The sequence below is a fragment of the Camelus dromedarius genome, chromosome 26 (assembly GCF_036321535.1).
Source record: "Camelus dromedarius isolate mCamDro1 chromosome 26, mCamDro1.pat, whole genome shotgun sequence".
In the NCBI taxonomy this organism is placed as follows: domain Eukaryota; kingdom Metazoa; phylum Chordata; class Mammalia; order Artiodactyla; family Camelidae; genus Camelus; species Camelus dromedarius.
In genome coordinates this window covers 9,490,082-9,507,303 of record NC_087461.1, presented here as the reverse complement: position 1 = coordinate 9,507,303, position 17,222 = coordinate 9,490,082, and the positions used below count along the sequence as shown (strand labels likewise).

The window sequence follows — 17,222 nt, the reverse complement described above, 5'->3', positions numbered from 1 at the left end:
TTTCATCCGACAAGTTAGTCATAAAGGCAACTGAGTTGAATTGGATTAAGATATATATTGCTTTCATAATTCAGTTAGTAAGAAAACAAGAAATCCATTAGCGCAGACCAAAAAAAAAAAAAGAACACAAAACACCCATGTTATATATAAGGATTCATAAAGAAAGACATTTGGATCTGCTTAAAATATGATATTGAAACAGGTGAAATTTAGACTGTATATTATCAATCTGTAGGAAATTATTTAGTTTTGCAGATCTTTGAGTAAAATGGAACCTTTTTAAACTTTGGCTACAGTTGTTTTGATTTTGTAATTTTTCATTCTTTTCCAATTATGTTCTTTTGATGAATGATTCATATTTTATAGACAGCTTTCAAAGAAATACTTCAAATAATTAATAAGAAGCATGCAGTTCTAAGATCTTCCTCACCATTTAAAGGGAAGATGATTTTTAAAAAATATGGCACCAATATGGTACCAAAATATGTGGGAAAGAAGGAAGAAAGAAGAAAGACTGTTCCTGTTGGAAAACACTCTGAACATGATTAAGAGAGAAAATGAAGTATTTGTAGGAAATAAAGAGCATGAATGCTCAGGAATCTGGTTAATTCCTTTCTAGAAATATGTTCTCCTTTCTGTGGCCTCTGGGGAAAAAAAAAGTAAAACAGTATATAAATTAAAGAGTTTCCCAGTAAATTTCAAACAGTAATATTCTTGTCTCATAGAAAGAATATAAAAAGGATTTGGAAAATGAAATAAAGGGGAAAGGAATGGAACTTAATTCAGAAATTCTTGATATTCAAAGAGCAAAACGAGCATCTGAAATGGCCAGTGAGGTGAGTATATTCACTTAACATCTGAGAATGTATGAGTTTTCAGCTGCTTTCCTTGTCTGTGCCTTTTTCTCAGAGATTGTGCAGTTGGCAGTTGACCCTAGAACAACATGGGTTTGAACTGTGCAAGTCGCCTTACACACGTTTTTCAGTAGTACATCCTACAGCTCTACATGGTCCGTGGTTGGTCAAATCTCTGGATGCAGAGGGACCTTGTATATGGAGGGCCGACTACAAGTTATAGAAGGATTAACCCCCTCATTGTTCAAGGGTCAACTGTATATATATGATGTTCCGCAACTTCTTATTGTAAGCAGATTATAAGCAGCTCTGTCCTAATAGTCTTTTCCCAATCAGTGAATTAAAAAATAAAAATGATGCTCGCCATCTCCTTTTTGTGTGGTGTGAGAAAAAAACGACCATTTCCTCATTTCAGAGAAAATCCTACCAAAATAAGTTTATTAGAGTTAACTTGGTCTTTTAAGCAAATGCAAGGCAGATTGGGAAGGTGTGTTAGCATGGCCTGTCAGTCACTGCGGTTTGGAAGTTCACATGCTCTCCTGTGCGTAAGCAGACGGTCCCTCCCGGTCCTTGCCTGGCTGCTGAATGAGTTCATTTAAACCTCCTTATACAATGAAAGTGGTCGTTGCTCACTTTACATGACATTTATAAGAATGAAGTGCCTCCAAGGTGCTTGACGTCCTTTAATCCTTGGCTCATGGTGTCCCTTTGGTAGCAGATAATGGCACTGTGCTTTGAGGAGAATCTAGCTGACTTTAGCAGTGAAAAAAATGTAAGGCTTTATCCCTATATGTTAATAAACTGTGATGAAGGTGATGAAGATGACAGGTGACCCCATCAGTCAGGTGGCAAATGACAGAAACCCATCTAAAACTGGGTGAAGCAACCGAGGAAATGTTTTGGCTTAAGGACAGAGAAGTCCAAAGGTCACGATTCCTTCAGGTTGGAATTCTCATGCTGTCTCTCTTCCTTCCTCTCTCAGTTCTTTTATTGTCACTGTTATTTTGCTCGTGGGAGGCTATTTCTATGTGATGGCTCCTCTTACAGACAGGATAACTCATGTCTGTGGCCAGCGGTCCCAGTGGGAAGTGACCATCTGTTTCCTTCAAATACAGTTCAGGTCTAAGGACTGACTCTCACTGGCTCATCTTCTGTCCTGTGCTCACGCCCGACCCACTCCTTCTGTCTGGAGTCAGGGGAGTGCGTTGTGCCGGTGGCCTTGGGTCTTTCTCATGATCCCTCCTTCGTTCAGTTCACTTTCTAGGTAGTTTAATGGTGTTTCAAGTATAAAATTCTAAGTTGATGTGTGTTTTTAAAGATTTACAATCACCTTTGGCTCATCATGTTCTTTAAATAAACTAAAGGAAACATGAAAAATACTTTAGTGGGATTAAAAGTAGATGTGGGGAGTAAGGAAATCAACCCACCCGAAGTTTATGGATTGAGAGTGGTTAGAGGTAATTCCTCAAGAGAAAATTGTGCAACTTTTTGCCAGAAGCGGGAGGAATGGGAGCCAGTCAGGCAAAAAAGCAGATGTCCATCGTGACATCTTTGGCTAATGTTGTCATGACAATTCCCTACATTAGTAATTTTCTACTAATTACTAATGTTGCGGTGACATATGCCGTCCACACTCAGAGTTAGATCTCGTAAATCACTTGTCAGTAATACTTGGAAAATGTGTTTTAAACTCTAAGTGGCAGAGTTCAGCCCGATAAAGTTAAATGGAAGGGGTGGCAGGAGCAGCACTAAACTGGGTCTTAGCAGTGGGTTCAGGAGTAAGAGAGCGGGAAGAGCTGTCGTCACTGAACACCCACTCCGTGCTGGGCGCTAGATACATGCTGATCGTCACCGCGATCCTGCATGTGGAGGAATTATTTTCCCCAGTTTGCAGATGAATAAACCAGAAATGCAAAAAACCATTCCCAGTGTCACACAGCCATGAAGGACTCTGGCCTCAAAGTCAGTCTTCTTTCTAAAACATCAGCTCATTTAAACTTGCCTCCCTGTCCTCCAGTGAAGATTCTCACCTGGCAATTACCTGTTTATAGTAAAAATCTTCAGAGCTTTATATACCCTTCCTCAGTGAGAATAGTGATTAGAGTTCTAAGCGGTTCAGAAAATTTAGTTCTACGTGATCATTCATAGTACAAAGTAAGCCGTGTTTTCCTTCTGTTTTTTAAAAAAAATAGGTTTAGCCATTTTTTGGATATCATTGAATATAGATATATGTTTGTCCACTGAATGTCTGAATGTTGTGAAATGTTGCTTTTTTTTTTTACAGAAGGAATACAAGAAAGATCTGGAGTCAAAAATTAAAGGGAAGGGAATGCAAGTCGGCCCCGACACTCTTGGAATCCAGCACGCCAAAAGAGCTTCTGAGATGGCGAGGGAGGTTAGTAGAGTGAATAATGCCAACCTTGAAAGTCAGAATTTGCAACTTAGCAAATCATATTAACAAACTGATTAGTACGTGGAATTTTCCAAAGCGTTCTGTGACTAGTTTCACCGTTTGGAATGGAAACCATTCCCAGTCACCCATCATCCCCTTTATTGGAAAAATTTAGTTTCTGTTTTGCTTAGTAACTTCAAGTATATCAAAGAAAACTTGGAAAAAGGCATTTTAATAGAACATACACAATAAACACACACACACACACACACACACACACACACACCTCTTCTTACTTTATCCCATAATACAACAAGTTTCATGTTAATTTTAGGCTATGATAAATATTTTTATACCGTTTTTTCTTTAAGGATGGATCCTGTGCTGCTTGGCATATGTGTGTTTGCAGCTTTGTGAGCAGAACTTGAAAGTCACACTTTGAGACTGTAACATGACTGTGATGTCATTTCTATGTGACTTGATTGCATGTTCTCAGTTGACCTCATCAACATGGCTGAAATTTCTATAGTCAGCATTTTGGGGTGAGGTGTTATATAGCCCGAATGACCATGTACATTCATCTAATGTCATTCATCAATGACAGGATATTAATTTAGCAGTTTTGTCTTAGATGGTATGATATGATAGATATTAAATAACAAAGTTGTAGGAGTCAGATCACTTGTGTATTTTTTCAAAAATAAAAAAATACCCCAGCTCCAGTTCTGCACCTCTTGAACTCCTCCAGAAATTTTGAAAATACAAAAGTCACTGGAGCAGAGAGTATTTGGGAAGAGATGATTTTAAAAGAAACATATATAAAGAGAAAGTTGGGGTGTGCGTTAAGGGGTACGGCTCACTTACCTCAAGGCTGGTTGGGGGAGGCTTCAGTGGGGTCACTCTGAGAGCTATAATGTGACCCTTGCATTTAGGAAGGGCTCGCTTAGAGCTGACTCCCACCTGTGAAATCTGGAAGTTGAGAGGTAGCTGATTAGGGGAGTGGCTTCTGTTTTGGGATCTACCTGTGTCCCCAGGGTTAGGTACTGGCCAGGGAAATGGAATGACCATAACTGATTTAGACAAAGAAGCTAGAGATGGTGTACAAGTCTTGACCAACTGGGATTCCATTTAAAAATGGTGGGGCGGGGGGAGGATGCATGCTGAATAGACACTTGAAAACTTTCTTTGACTCTACCCCTAATTCTGTCATCCTCCTGAGAGACAGCCATTGTTACGAACTTGCTGTAGGGTCTTCCAGATCTATTTCAATGTGTATTTAGACAAATAAACACTTGTGCATACAGAGACTTTAAAAACTTGAATACCATGTACTTTGTGCTTGCTTTTCGCACTTAGTATTACGGACCCTTTTCCATGTTACTTCAGATAGTTCTATCTTATTCCTATAGAAAAATTAGGTGTTCTTTAATATGGATGTGAATATGCAACCATGCACCTTTTGATGTCTCATAGACACCACATGAAAATGACATATAAATATATTATAACAGAGACTTTACATTACATGCCCAAACCAGAACCTTTAATTTCCCCCTGGATCTGCTTCCCTCTTCCACCCCCTTCTTATATAAACAAATGGTATCAGTGAAATCCAAGAAGTCACTTTGACTCCCCCTGTCAGCAAGTTTTATTGACCCCACCCTCATAATGGTTTCCTAAGTCCATTTGCCTGTTCCCACCCACCCTAGTCCCCGCTACCACCTCTGTCACCTGGATCATTGCAATAGCTTCCTAACCAGAATTCTGCTTCCAATATTGACCTCTCAGTATCCATTCTCTACCCAGCAGCCAGAACAATCCTTGAATAATTAAATTGTATGATTTCTCCCACTTAAAACTCTCCAGTGGTTTCCAGTCCTGTGCAGCGTGGGCACCATACCCCTTGCTCTGGTGTTCAGAGCCCCCCTCCTGCTCATCCTCAATCCTGTACCCTTCTCCCCTTGCTCGTTCTGTTCTAGCCTCACAGGCTTCCAGTCTGCACCTCTGCAAGTGTTAGGGTCTCTGCACAGCTCTGTTGTCTTCCTGAAAGCCCTTCCTCTGGTCTTTGCATGGTTGGTTCTGTCTTGTGCTCTTCCTTGGTGTTCATTTCTTGGATTACAAATGTGTGTGGTTCCACAGAAATAAAAGAAGTAAAGGTCCAACTTGTTTCTAAAAGCCAATCTCTTGATGTCAAAAATGAATCAAGTTTTTCAACACGGATTTTCAAATTACTGTGAAGCTTTAATTGCGGGTTTTATTTTCTGCAGAAAGATTATAAAAGAGACCTGGAGACTGAAATTAAAGGGAAAGGCATGCTGGTGAGCACAGACACTCCCGATATCCAGAGAGCGAAGAAGGCATCTGAAATGGCCAGCCAGGTAAGAAACTAATGGCACGCAGAGTTTAAAACAAACACGTTGGATTGTATACAGAAAAAGTATAAATGGTATTTCCATGTGTAGTCATTGAGACTCAAACATGTAAATATCTCCATGCTATGGAAGGCTACGCAAAGCTCTGAAGATGCTTTTCTGTTCTTTTAGAAAGACTATAAGAAAGACTTGGAAAATGAAATAAAAGGGAAAGGAATGCAAGTGAGCATGGATATCCCGGATATGCTTCGAGCCAAGAGGGCATCTGAAATCTACAGCCAGGTTGGTAGAGAATGAAGATGCTCGGAAGAATGCATTGTAACATCCACTCACCTTGTGCTGTGTGTGTTTCTATGATTGGTATCTTTGTGAGGGCATTCTGTTTAAAGTCAGTGCACTCTGTGATAAAGGAACCACTGGCCAAACCTGATTACTTCATTAGTGACAGGGACAACTTGGGTAGATTCAGTTCAATAGACATTATTGAGTGTTGGAGCTCCCCTGTGGGAGCCTCTGTTTTGAGTCCAAGGGCATTTTGACCTTTTTTATTTTTTGATTCTGTTGTGCACTTGGCTCTAATGCTCAGACTACAGAAAAAAATTGCAAACTGTATTTTATCCATTTCATCAAGAATATTTTAATTGAAATATTCAGCTCCAACTAAAACTAAGAGTGAATAAAACTGCACAAGGTATAAGACGAAATTGAGTATTAACTAAAATTTAAGTGAAGAACTAAGTTTTCTTGGTAATATTTAGCTTGCCAAGTATACCTATGACCTAGCCTCTAGAAAACTAGATAGAAGAGAAATTATGACCACAAAAGAAAGTATTTAATGGAAGAAGAAAGTTATTGATAAAATATGATTTGGGCAAAAGTATTCATTTGTGAATAATTTCTTTGCTATAAAAGTTGCATTGAAAAGAATGAATCCAATAGAAACAATAGCGAAAGGGAATGGAAAAAAAATAAAATGGTTAAAGAAAAGTGACAAAGGAACCTAATTTGGTTAATGGGGTTTGTGCAGAAATAATTTTTAACAAAATTTGACCAGATTTGTCAAAATTCTGGCTAAACATGAGCAAGGAGTTTAAAACATTTGCTGGTTCAAAATCAAGATGGCAGAGCCAAGATCAAAGGAGCTGGCTGCCTCTCAGCCTTTTCCAATGATGCAGCAGTTGGATGGTCCTGAAGTGCGTGTTCATCCATCCTCATTGTCTCGTGGTGGCATGTGAGCTTGGAGAAGTTGGCTCTCGCTGTATCAGCTGAACCAAAATCGTAGATAACTACTTAAAATATGCATATGGCCGTTTGAGTCGGTGGAGAAAAGTTGCCAAGCTCATTCATTCATTCAGCAAATACTTTCTGAGCACCCGTTTACGTGCAATGTAAACATGGTTTTGCCCTTGGGGAGCTGTAAGCTAGTCACTTAATTAAATAATCATGCAAATATAGTATGACAAACTATGATACAGCTTGCCAGAAAGTAAAGATATCCAGAGTAAAATCTTCCCATAGGAAGTGATGCCTGAGGCTGGTGGCATTCCTGCTTTAACTTAACAGTGGTGAGTTTCTGAGTGTGGCATGAGGGTGCATCTGATAGGAAGGAAATTTAGTTATTTTGGGTACAGCGGAATACTTAAGAGGATGTAGTGATGCTGTGGTGCATTTCAACATGGACAATTAACCTTTCCCAGTCAGCAGGCGTATGTCACTAATAGTTCACTTCTCTGACTTTGGAACCACAGTGCCTGGGTTTAAATCCTAGTTCTGATACTTAAGTAGTGCCTCAGTTTACCATCTCTATGCGTGGATAATGATAGTATCTGCTTGTGGCGTTATTTAAATGAGTTAACGTGTGTTAAGGATTTAGAACAACACCTACCACTGTGTAAATGCTGGCGCTTGTGGAATGTATTGCCCAGCAAGGATCAGAGCTCCCAGAGGTACATTTAGTAGAAAGAAAGTTGAGATGTTTATCTCAACTACAAAAATACTAATACCTTTCCTTTAATCAACAATTATCTTTATCTGAAATAGGAAGCAGAGCAAAGGTCCAGAGAACAAGCGAGCACAGAGAGTCGGGTTACTTGTAGGAGCTACAGGACTACGTTGAACAGGAGCTGGGGCTGCTCATGAGAGAGGAGGTTCTAAACTTAGGGGTGCTGTGGAGGATAAAGCTTTTGAAAGGTCTGGGATGGGAACCATTGCCCGAGTAGAGGTGACTGCTTTCTGAGACTGTTTGCTCGCTCTGTTTGCGTATTCCCTTTATTTTTACTGTTCCATCAACAACTGCTTTGAATCATATGATACAAATTAGAGCCACGCGGTACAGTAGAGTTGGAAAAAACAGTGCCATTTTCTCTGCCTCTCTCTTGTACATGCACACATACAGAGTTTCAGATTCACATTCTGTTTATATTTTTAGAAAAAATATAAAGATGAGGCAGAGAAGATGCTTTCCAGCTATTCTGTTGTGGCAGACACACCTGAAATTCAGCGAGTTAAGACAACTCAACAAAACATTAGTGCGGTGAGTAGCCATTATTTCTTCTCTTTGCCACTTTGAAGTTGTGTTTTGTAAGGAGACCCTTTTTTCGTCATTGTCCGACTTTTTGCTGCACTGCTGAGTTTTCTGTCAAATGTATATCTTTACTTCTATAAAACAATAAGAAAACCAAATGTTCTTACAAGTTGTAATTTATTATGATTGTTTCAGAATTACAAATTCAAATTTCCTTCTTTGGTATAAAAAACAGCTCTTTTAAACTGAATTTTAAGATTTCACACCAGAAAGAGATCTTAATCTTCCACACAGATTTTTACCTTGAAGATGAAAATAGTCACATGAAGTGATTTCCCTCCTGGTTGTTGATCATTTGCTTTGCTAACATATCTAGGGATTTACTAGTTTGTAACCAATTCCTAAACTTTCATATTTTTATTTTGAGGGACAGGAATTTTATCAGTACCGTTAATTAAGATATTGGGTTTATAGTTAATGGATATATGAACTTGAATTCTAAAATAAAAATCGATGGTACAGCCAATATTTTAATGAAGAATTAACTCATTTAAGTAGGTAAGCCAATGTGTTATTAAACTGTAAATTCTATTATTTCTGAAGATTTCTGGAATATTTTCTGCTTTCTAACAAGTCGGCAAGCTCTAACGCTCAAGACATGCTGCTTGGGGACTTCTAGGGTCTTCACAGGCAGGCTGTGCCAAGCAGTGGACAAGTTCTGCTGGAGGAGAGGAGGCGGGAGAAAGGCTGTGTGGCCCCACCTCCTGTGATCCTGCCACCTTCCACATCTCTCATGTGTTCTAACCCCCACTGGGGCCTGTGTTTTGCCGAGTATCAGAGAGGGAGTCGTTCTGTCCTCATATGACTTCCTTATAGTTATCCTGTGTTTCTATAGAACCCTTTGATTTTTCTTTTGCTTTGTGTTTGAAAGGGGTAGATGTTGGTAGGGGTGGAAGGATGTGGGCGGGTCTATGGAATAAGTAGAAGATAAGGAAACCAAGCTGAATGAATGTTGATGTTGACAGTAGAGCTGATATGTTCTTTGAAGAAAATGAGAACATCTTTGCTCTCGTTGGGAGCGTAGCAGTTGCTTAAAACTTCATGCTGTTTTTGAATTAAATGATGACTGCTTAGTGAGCTCTTATAATATGTCCTTTGATTTTTCTCGAATACACGTGACATATATTTGTATTTGAAGAAAGAAACTCTAGTTTGCTGCTTTATATTCTTAGAGCAAGTTATCAACAGCCACGTAAGGTACTAAGCGTGCTGTAGGCCAGGCAGGAGGGGTTTACTTAAAAGATTATGGAAAACAGAACCAAAGTTTGCATTTCTTCTCAGAATGGATTATTTAACTGATTAACGTAACATCAGTACTCATAAATCGAGGCTGTATTCAGATTGCTTTAAAACCCAAGAAATATTCTTTTGCAAGAATTGGATCTAAGACTTGAACTCTAATAAGCTGATATGCTACCCTGTTCCTTCTCTTCTGATAAAGGTGCTTTATAAGAAGGAAGTAGGAGCAGCCACAGCGGTGAAAGACACTCCAGAGATTGAACGAGTGAAGAAAAATCAGCAGAATATTAGCTCAGTAAGTCCTCTGTAGCATTCATTATCCTGTCCCTCGGTGAGTGTTTTCAGTTCTTTACTAAACTGGCTGCCTTTTTCCTTTTTCCTTCACTTTGTTGAAACACTATTTCATCAAATATCAAAGGTCCAGCGCTCAGAAGGACACTGTAGCCTTGTTCCCCCTGAGCCTGAAGCACTGTTTCATCTTGACGTATCGTAGTGCGTAAGAGATAGGTCACTTTAATAGTACAGTAATGAGATCTAGGATTAGATTTCATCCTTTTGAACAGAATTTTAACTGTATTAAATTTTTCAGAGAAAGGATACATTTCAGTGCCTCTCCACAACTTGGAGGAAAGAAATTTTACCCTGATAGAATGATTAAAGGCCCTAGAACATTTATTTGGTGGCTTAAGAGAAGGGTTCAAGGTCCTCATTCGCCTTCTGCCTCTTCCAGCTTCCAGCAAAGAAAAGCACACACCTTTACTATAATTTGTAAAATAACTCTTGCCCCACCTGCAGTTCCCTTTGAGCTTGGGGGAAGGGCAGAACAGGTGTTTAATGTTATGATAAAAACTTCTTCATTCAGTGTTTGACATTTACAGTGGGTAATCACTGTCCTTACCAGTAGGTATGTTTGGTAATAGTTACTATACAGTCATCCCTTGGTATCCACGACGGATTGGTTCCAGGACCCCCCTCCCCAGCTATGTACCAAAATCTGCCGATGCTCAAGTCCCTTAAAGTTGGCCCTCTGTATCTACAGGGTCCACATCTGAGGATATGGAGGGCCTATGGTATTTAGTTTCTTGCTGAGGAAGTCAAAAGGGTTCTTTCCTTAAATCTCCTTCCCAGACCTTTCTCTTCATCTTCCCCCTTAGAGCCAGAGCTTTCTTTAATCATCCAAGTAGAACTCCTCCATCAGGAACCCCGCTAGTTACCCGGCATCCTGGAAGGTGCGTGTACTGGCTTTTGTGGAGACCAAGTAGGAGAGAGAGGTTACTGCTGTGGTAAAAACACATTTCAAAGTGAACTTACAAAAAAATCTGCAGAACATTAGTGCAATAAAACCTCTGTAGTGTGAATGAAGCTGTCCCCGGAAGAATGCGTAAGGAGGGGTACCTTCTGATGAGGATTCAGATCCACTACGTGTGTCAGACAACAGTCGAGTCTGGTGGAGAAATTAGTTCAGCTGAGCAATGTAAAATGGTCATTTCCCTTCACTTCCAAATGACAATATTTGAAATGTACCCATCATTGTACTGGGGTACAGTGTTATCAGTATCCTGTACTGTGCGTTTCCATTGCCTACAGTGAAATGACTGTGCCATTAGGATTAGTTTGGAGTCGTATGAAAAACAAAAATGTTCATCTTGAATCATATTTAGCTTCTCACCCGAGGAAAACCGCACAAAGTTGTACAGTTTATCGTTTCTTCTGCCGGCATCCCACTGCCTCTTCCAGCAAACAACAAACGCATAGTTCTGTATCTCTATGAGGTTGGGCCATAAAGTCCTGCTTAGCATTCAAATGGAAAGTTGCCCTTTCAAGATTAGCTAGATCTGTCAAACCGAGATAGGATTCTCTAACATTTGAAGATCTTGACATTTTCCACCTCCAGAGTACAAGCCTTTCAGCTCTGAGCTTTCTCTGTTAAGAACTATTTCTGAAACTTATTTAGAAGTAGCCTGTCTCAGTGTACTCTCAGTTGAACTGTTTTGGATCTAGACTAAACATCTGGCGTTGTTCCTTATATCTCATAGTAAGTGTACAGATACTAAGACACAGATGATGGCAAAGACATTTAGGTATCGTTTCTTTATGACAGTCAGCATGGATTTCAGCCTTGATCATTTCAAATGTTACCAAGTGATTTCTAAAACGTGTTCGGTGTAGATCTAAGTCTTTGCTAGATTTCAGCATATGCCTCTTATGTCTAGCCTATGTTTCCATACATACAAATACATAGATGTGTCTGAATCCAGTCTTCCATGGACTTTAGACATATTGAAACACCACATGAGAGGGTGACATTGCTAATGATTTCATAAGTTTCAAAGAGCTGTTTCTTGTCCCATGCGTAACCACGTGCTGGCATTGCCGTCCGTCTTGTGCTCTTCTTCCAAACAGACTTGAAGGAGGGACTTTTTTTTTTTTTTTTTTTTTGGGTGGATCACATGGTAGCTTTATTTTTAATTTTTTGAGGAACCTCCATACTGTTTTCCACAGTGGCTGCACCAGTTTACATTCAGTCCAACAGTGCAGGAAGATTTCCTTTTCTCCACATGCCCACCAACATTTGTTTCTTGTCTCTTTGACAATAGCCATTTTAATAAGCATAGATGGTATCTCACTGTGGTTTTGATTTGCATTTCTGTGATGATTAGTGATGTTGAGCATCTTTTCCTGTGTCTGTTGGCATCTCTGTGTCTTCCTTGGAAAAATGTTTATTCAGGTCCTCTGCCCATTTTTTTTTTTTTAACCTGGATTGCTTGGTTTTTTTTTTTTTTTTTTTTTTTTTTTTTTTTTTTTACTGTTGAGTTGTATGAGTTAGCGGTTGGAGCTTTTGATTGATTGAAGTGGGTGCCAGGATACAGGTGGGTTTACGTAACAGGATCGTGAGGGTAGAAGGCACTTCCTGACTTTCTGTCTCTGGCCCTTCTGTCGTGATCAGCACTCAGTGGCCTCTGCCTGTAGTACATTTTCCTCCACCACCCCTTGCTTTTCTTTTATTTTTTTTTTTCTGATTCTGGATTATTTGTGTACTCTCAGTCAAGCAGTGTTCCCAAGACTTTGTAGCTAACTCGGTTTGATGTTTGCCTTTAAATACATGGTGAATTTTAATTCATTTGTTAATAAAGAGAAACTGCTTTTCATATAGAAAATAATAAATTATTAAAGGCAGATAATTCCTGAGGTTTTTGGTGCAGCTGCCTGTTGATAAAATTTATTTTTATAGGCGATCTATGTTATTTTAATTGAAAAACTTCAGTGACGGATAGGTGAATAGATCTGCATTTATTTGTGCTTTAGGATAAAGGAATCCTGAAAGCATCAGATGGAATAAAAATCTGCGTTCCCATTGAAGGAAAATTAATATTGGAACTAAAAAAAGTCAACTATGCAACAGTTACAAACAATGAATTCTTAACGATTTTTTAAGCCTTATGTTGAATAAAACTCATTTTTTTTATTATAAATTATGCAGGTGAAATACAAGGAAGAGATGAAACAGGCAACAGCCATTTCCAATCCACCAGAGCTGAAGAGAGTTAAGGAGAACCAGAAGAACCTCAGCAATGTGTGATCATGTTCCTTTAAGTATTGTTTTCAGTGAGCGTGACACTTACGCATGTGAAGTCCCATGACAACGAATGCCATTGTAGGAGGGCCAGTTCCTGGCAGGCGGATGCAAGGCGGAGCTGAGATTTCACACAGCCTTGTGTTGGGGGCTAGCATTACACTGAGTCCTTTGCATATGAAAGGACCTGGTATTGAATGCCTACTCTGTTCTTGAGGGAATTCAGAGAGGTGTGAGACATACCTCAGGGTTAGGGGCTGTGAGTATTCTCAGGGTCTGGAGGAGAAACAGCTGTAGGAATAAATAAAGAATGCCCATTAAGTGCTAGAACAATAAGTAATATTTACTGAGTGTTTGCTCTGCTTGAGTTCTTTACACGCAATATCTCATTTAATGTGAAGTAATCATTCCTTCCTCAAAGTGCCGGGGAAATGCAGAGAAGGAGAGGCTGTGCCAGTGAGAGGCAGGAAAATCTTTGGAGAAAGTAACATTTGCATTAGATCCTGAAGAATTAATACAAACTTGGGGTGGATTTTGTGCGGCAGGGCCTTCCTGGCAGGGTACACTAAGTGTGCTCAGGATCAGAGGTCTAGTTCAAAGAGGGAAGTTTTAGTGTGATGAGGACTCGGGGTGAAGGATGGCAGGAGGGAGATGGCAGAGAGAGAAATCATAATTCAGGCCACGAGGAGGTCTCTGGGGGTGCCCCGGTCCCTACCGTGTGGTTCAGCTACGGGTGATAAACGGTCCACTGGTGATCAGGCCTGGACTTAGGGATTAAGTTGTTTTAATGTATCCCTTTTTCTCAAAAAGGGTTTACTAGTTTTTGATTTATCATAGAAACATAACACTCCCTTAAAATAACTATTTGAAAATAATAGCAAGTTAATTTAATTGAAAACGAAGACTGTGAATCACAGCCCAGGTGGTATCAGACATGGCGTCGGGGACATGGTGAGGACGCGGTGGGGACTTGGGTATCACTGGAGGAGTCGGGTAGAATGTGGGCCCTGGACGGTTGGTTTGAGCCCAGTTCTAGGCCCTATTTGTCGTATAACCTTCTTAAGCCACCGACCTGTCCAAGCCTCCGTTTCCGCATCTGTGAAACGAACTAGAATATTATGTGCGATGTTGCCTGCAGCGCACTTAGCATGTTTGTGAATGGCTGAATGCAAGACAGGAAGACTCTCTATATCGAACTTCTGTCCCCACATTTAGATCTACCAGAAATCAGCTACAGCAGTTTTCTGCCTCAATAATGCTGTTCGACAAACATTTCCCCTCTGAACGCTACCCGGAGTAATCTTTCTTTGTATCCTGCCATCAATAGAGATTACCCTGCGCCTTCCTTGCCTTAGATAATTATCCGACACAGAATCTGCCTAAACTCTCAAACTACGTACCACGGCAGAGAGAGAAGTCACGCCGGCAGGGCCTGAGCCTTTGTTATTTATTTTCCAGGCTTATCAACCTGCCCTTTGCTCGCACATTCTCTGCAGAGCGCGTGCATCTCATGTCCATTGTATCCATAGGCCCCGTAGGCCTTGGGATGGCTTGCAAAAACAAAATTCCCTGTCACTAAATTTAAACTTTAAAATATCAAGAAGGCTGTTTCTGTGGAGTTCCTTTTAGTGGGATTTTAACCTCTAGCTTTACTTTCACGTGTCAGAAATTCATTTTCTGGACATGCCATTCTGTCTGTCTGTGTTGGGTCCTCATTTATTTCCTGGAGTCTTGTGGAGCTGCGGGGAAAGCTGAGCACAGACGTTGGGTCTGAGCCCCTCAGCTGAGAAAGAGCATCTCTACACTGTAGGTCAGAAATATCTCCTTCGTGCCAGTCAGAGAGTGGGCTTCCAGTGCGGGAACTTTGCAGAGAAGGAGACTTTGAGGTTCAGGGCTTCTTTATATAGTGACAGCCACTCACGGAGGTGCAGGCATAGGACTGGTGTAACCCTCCTTTCTAATGCGAAGAGTGCAGAATTTTAATTTTTAAATATATAATGGTCCTTCAGTAATGTTGCTATAGTGCTAGGAAGAGAGAAACTCACAGAAGGGATCGTTTATCATTGCTGATAAGATCAGACTCGGAGAGGCCACCAGTCAATAATACAGTTTGAAGAAAAACAACCCAAGGTGGAATTCAAAACATTTGTGCAAGAAGCAGCTTAGATCTGTGATCACTGTGATGACAAGGTCTGTTAGCAAAGCAAACTTTGCTGTGAGATCCTAACAAAGACTTGAGCTAACGAATGCTCTGTCGCAGTGTGGCATTCCTTGCAACCAGGTCCAGTGTGTGAGCCCACACTTCCCTCCCATAAACCCACACTGTCTTGCACCTTGTCTCCCAGCTCCAGTACAGAGAACAAAGCTGCAGAGCCACTCCAGTGAGCATGACCCCGGAGATAGAGAGAGTGAGGAGGAACCAGGAGCAGCTGAGTGCGGCAAGTCCTTCCCTTTCTCTCTTCTATTTGATCAAACGTTACTTATTTTTTTATTCTTTATGGTGCTTTCTGAAAAGCTTTAGCCCCTCTGCGTTTTGGACATTCCTTTTCACATATGGAAGGGCATGAACCTTGGCCCTCTTGTGTTAGTCCAGGAAATTTGAGACTGTCTTGCTATCATTCAGCCCCGTTGGCTTATTCAGGAAATCTTCCTTAAGCACCTCAGTGTGCCAGGTGTGATCCTGGTCCCTGGTACACAAAGATGGAGAAGACCCACTTCTTATCCTCATGGACCTTGTAGTTTAGTTGTTAAATTGCTTAAACTACATCCAGACTTAAAAGACCTGGAGAATTGTGTAGCGGGTCTGTTGTCAAGCTTAAGAAAAAAATATTGTCTGTTGGAATAAGGCGGAAGAAGATCTGGCTGGCCTCGGGTCCCAAGATGTAATGTCAGGGCACGGAACCTTATAAATAAATAAGACAGAAAACATCACGCAAGCATTCGATGATCTGTTGCTAATGAAGCAATAACAGTTAACAATCATGGGGTCCCTCTAATATGTAACAAGTGCTTTATGTGAACCTGTGAGGTCACACGACTTAGTCTTCTCGTCTGTGGGTGTGGGAACCTGAGCCTTGAGGGGCCAGAGGACATGCTGGGAACCCATGGCTTGTGACAACTGGGATTTGAACCCAGGCCTCCCTGAATTCAGAAATCCCTTTTAAATATGTCTGCCGATGGTTATTTTTCCCATCCCTTGACCCTTTTATGGAACTTTCCCCAATGTAAACAATAACCTTCTTCTCCTGAAACAGGTAATTTTGAGAGATTTTAAAATTTAAGAGTGAGTTCTCCCAGGTGGAGGAGAAAGTCAGGGTCTGTCCTTACTATGTCCCTGACTGCTGGAGGAGTGAGGGGCCTTCAGCCCCCTTTGAAGGTGGAGGCTCCAGGCTCAGAAGGAGAGTAAACAGCCTTCGCAGGCTGCCATGGCTAATTCACTGTGGTTCTCCCTTAATGATTCCATGGCAATGCTTTCCCCTTCTATTTCCATCACATTTCGTCGTGGCATTTGCAGTTAGTTTTGGTGTCGAACAGCAAAATTTTTATTAGAAAATCATTTTTAAGAAGCGCAACCAACGCTTCGTGCTTCCTGAGTGAGGAGAATCAGAATCCAGGTGTGGACCTGAACTGAAAGGTTGCCATACATCTGCCATGGGCAGAGACGTGTGAAAAGATGGGGTGAATTTTGAGGCTCACGATCTGTGCTGTTTGGGTGGAGACCATTCCACTGTTGATTAAAATTCTCATGTCCCCTCCACAGGTGAAATATAAAGGAGAGATTCAACAGGCAACTGCGATTTCCGATCCACCAGAGCTGAAGAGGGTTAAAGAAAACCAGAAGAACCTCAGCAATGTGTGACCTTAGTTAACTTTTGTCTTATGTTTGGCAAACGTATCGTCAACATGTCAGCGAAGCGATTGTGTTTACAAAGTTTTCGTGACCTTGAGCTGACACTCCGCTCTCAGTTAACTGCCAGTTTATTTGAAAGGTTTCAGGGTCTTAGGTGTTGTCCAGCCAGGCATGCCCGCCCTGCTCAGAGTTCCCAGTGACTGCCGGTATGATTTCCGTCTGCAGGCGGATTTATTTGGTCTTCAGGCTCATAGTTTCTGTGCTTCCCCAAAGGGACGCAGTGGCAGCTCCTGGCATCTTGGCTTATTTATAAATAAGCTCTTCCACTCCCTTTCCTATGTATCTGCATATGTGTAG

General features: G+C 40.8%; 1 protein-coding gene across 12 annotated transcripts in view; it reads left to right on the top strand.

Moving 5' to 3' along the window:
- The window catches only part of NEBL (nebulette), a 310,416-nt gene that overhangs the window by 260,738 nt on the left and 32,456 nt on the right, over positions 1 to 17,222 (top strand). For 10 of the 12 annotated variants that reach the window (XM_031444720.2, XM_064479370.1, XM_064479369.1 and 7 more), the window contains 9 exons: positions 726 to 836; positions 3,139 to 3,249; positions 5,514 to 5,624; positions 5,790 to 5,900; positions 8,047 to 8,151; positions 9,644 to 9,736; positions 12,923 to 13,015; positions 15,361 to 15,453; positions 16,776 to 16,868. The exons of the other annotated variants lie outside the window; for them this stretch is intronic. In XM_031444720.2, the coding sequence (XP_031300580.1) occupies positions 726 to 836; positions 3,139 to 3,249; positions 5,514 to 5,624; positions 5,790 to 5,900; positions 8,047 to 8,151; positions 9,644 to 9,736; positions 12,923 to 13,015; positions 15,361 to 15,453; positions 16,776 to 16,868 (921 nt within the window). The remainder of the gene's footprint in view (positions 1 to 725; positions 837 to 3,138; positions 3,250 to 5,513; positions 5,625 to 5,789; positions 5,901 to 8,046; positions 8,152 to 9,643; positions 9,737 to 12,922; positions 13,016 to 15,360; positions 15,454 to 16,775; positions 16,869 to 17,222) is intronic. 12 annotated transcript variants of the gene reach the window in all.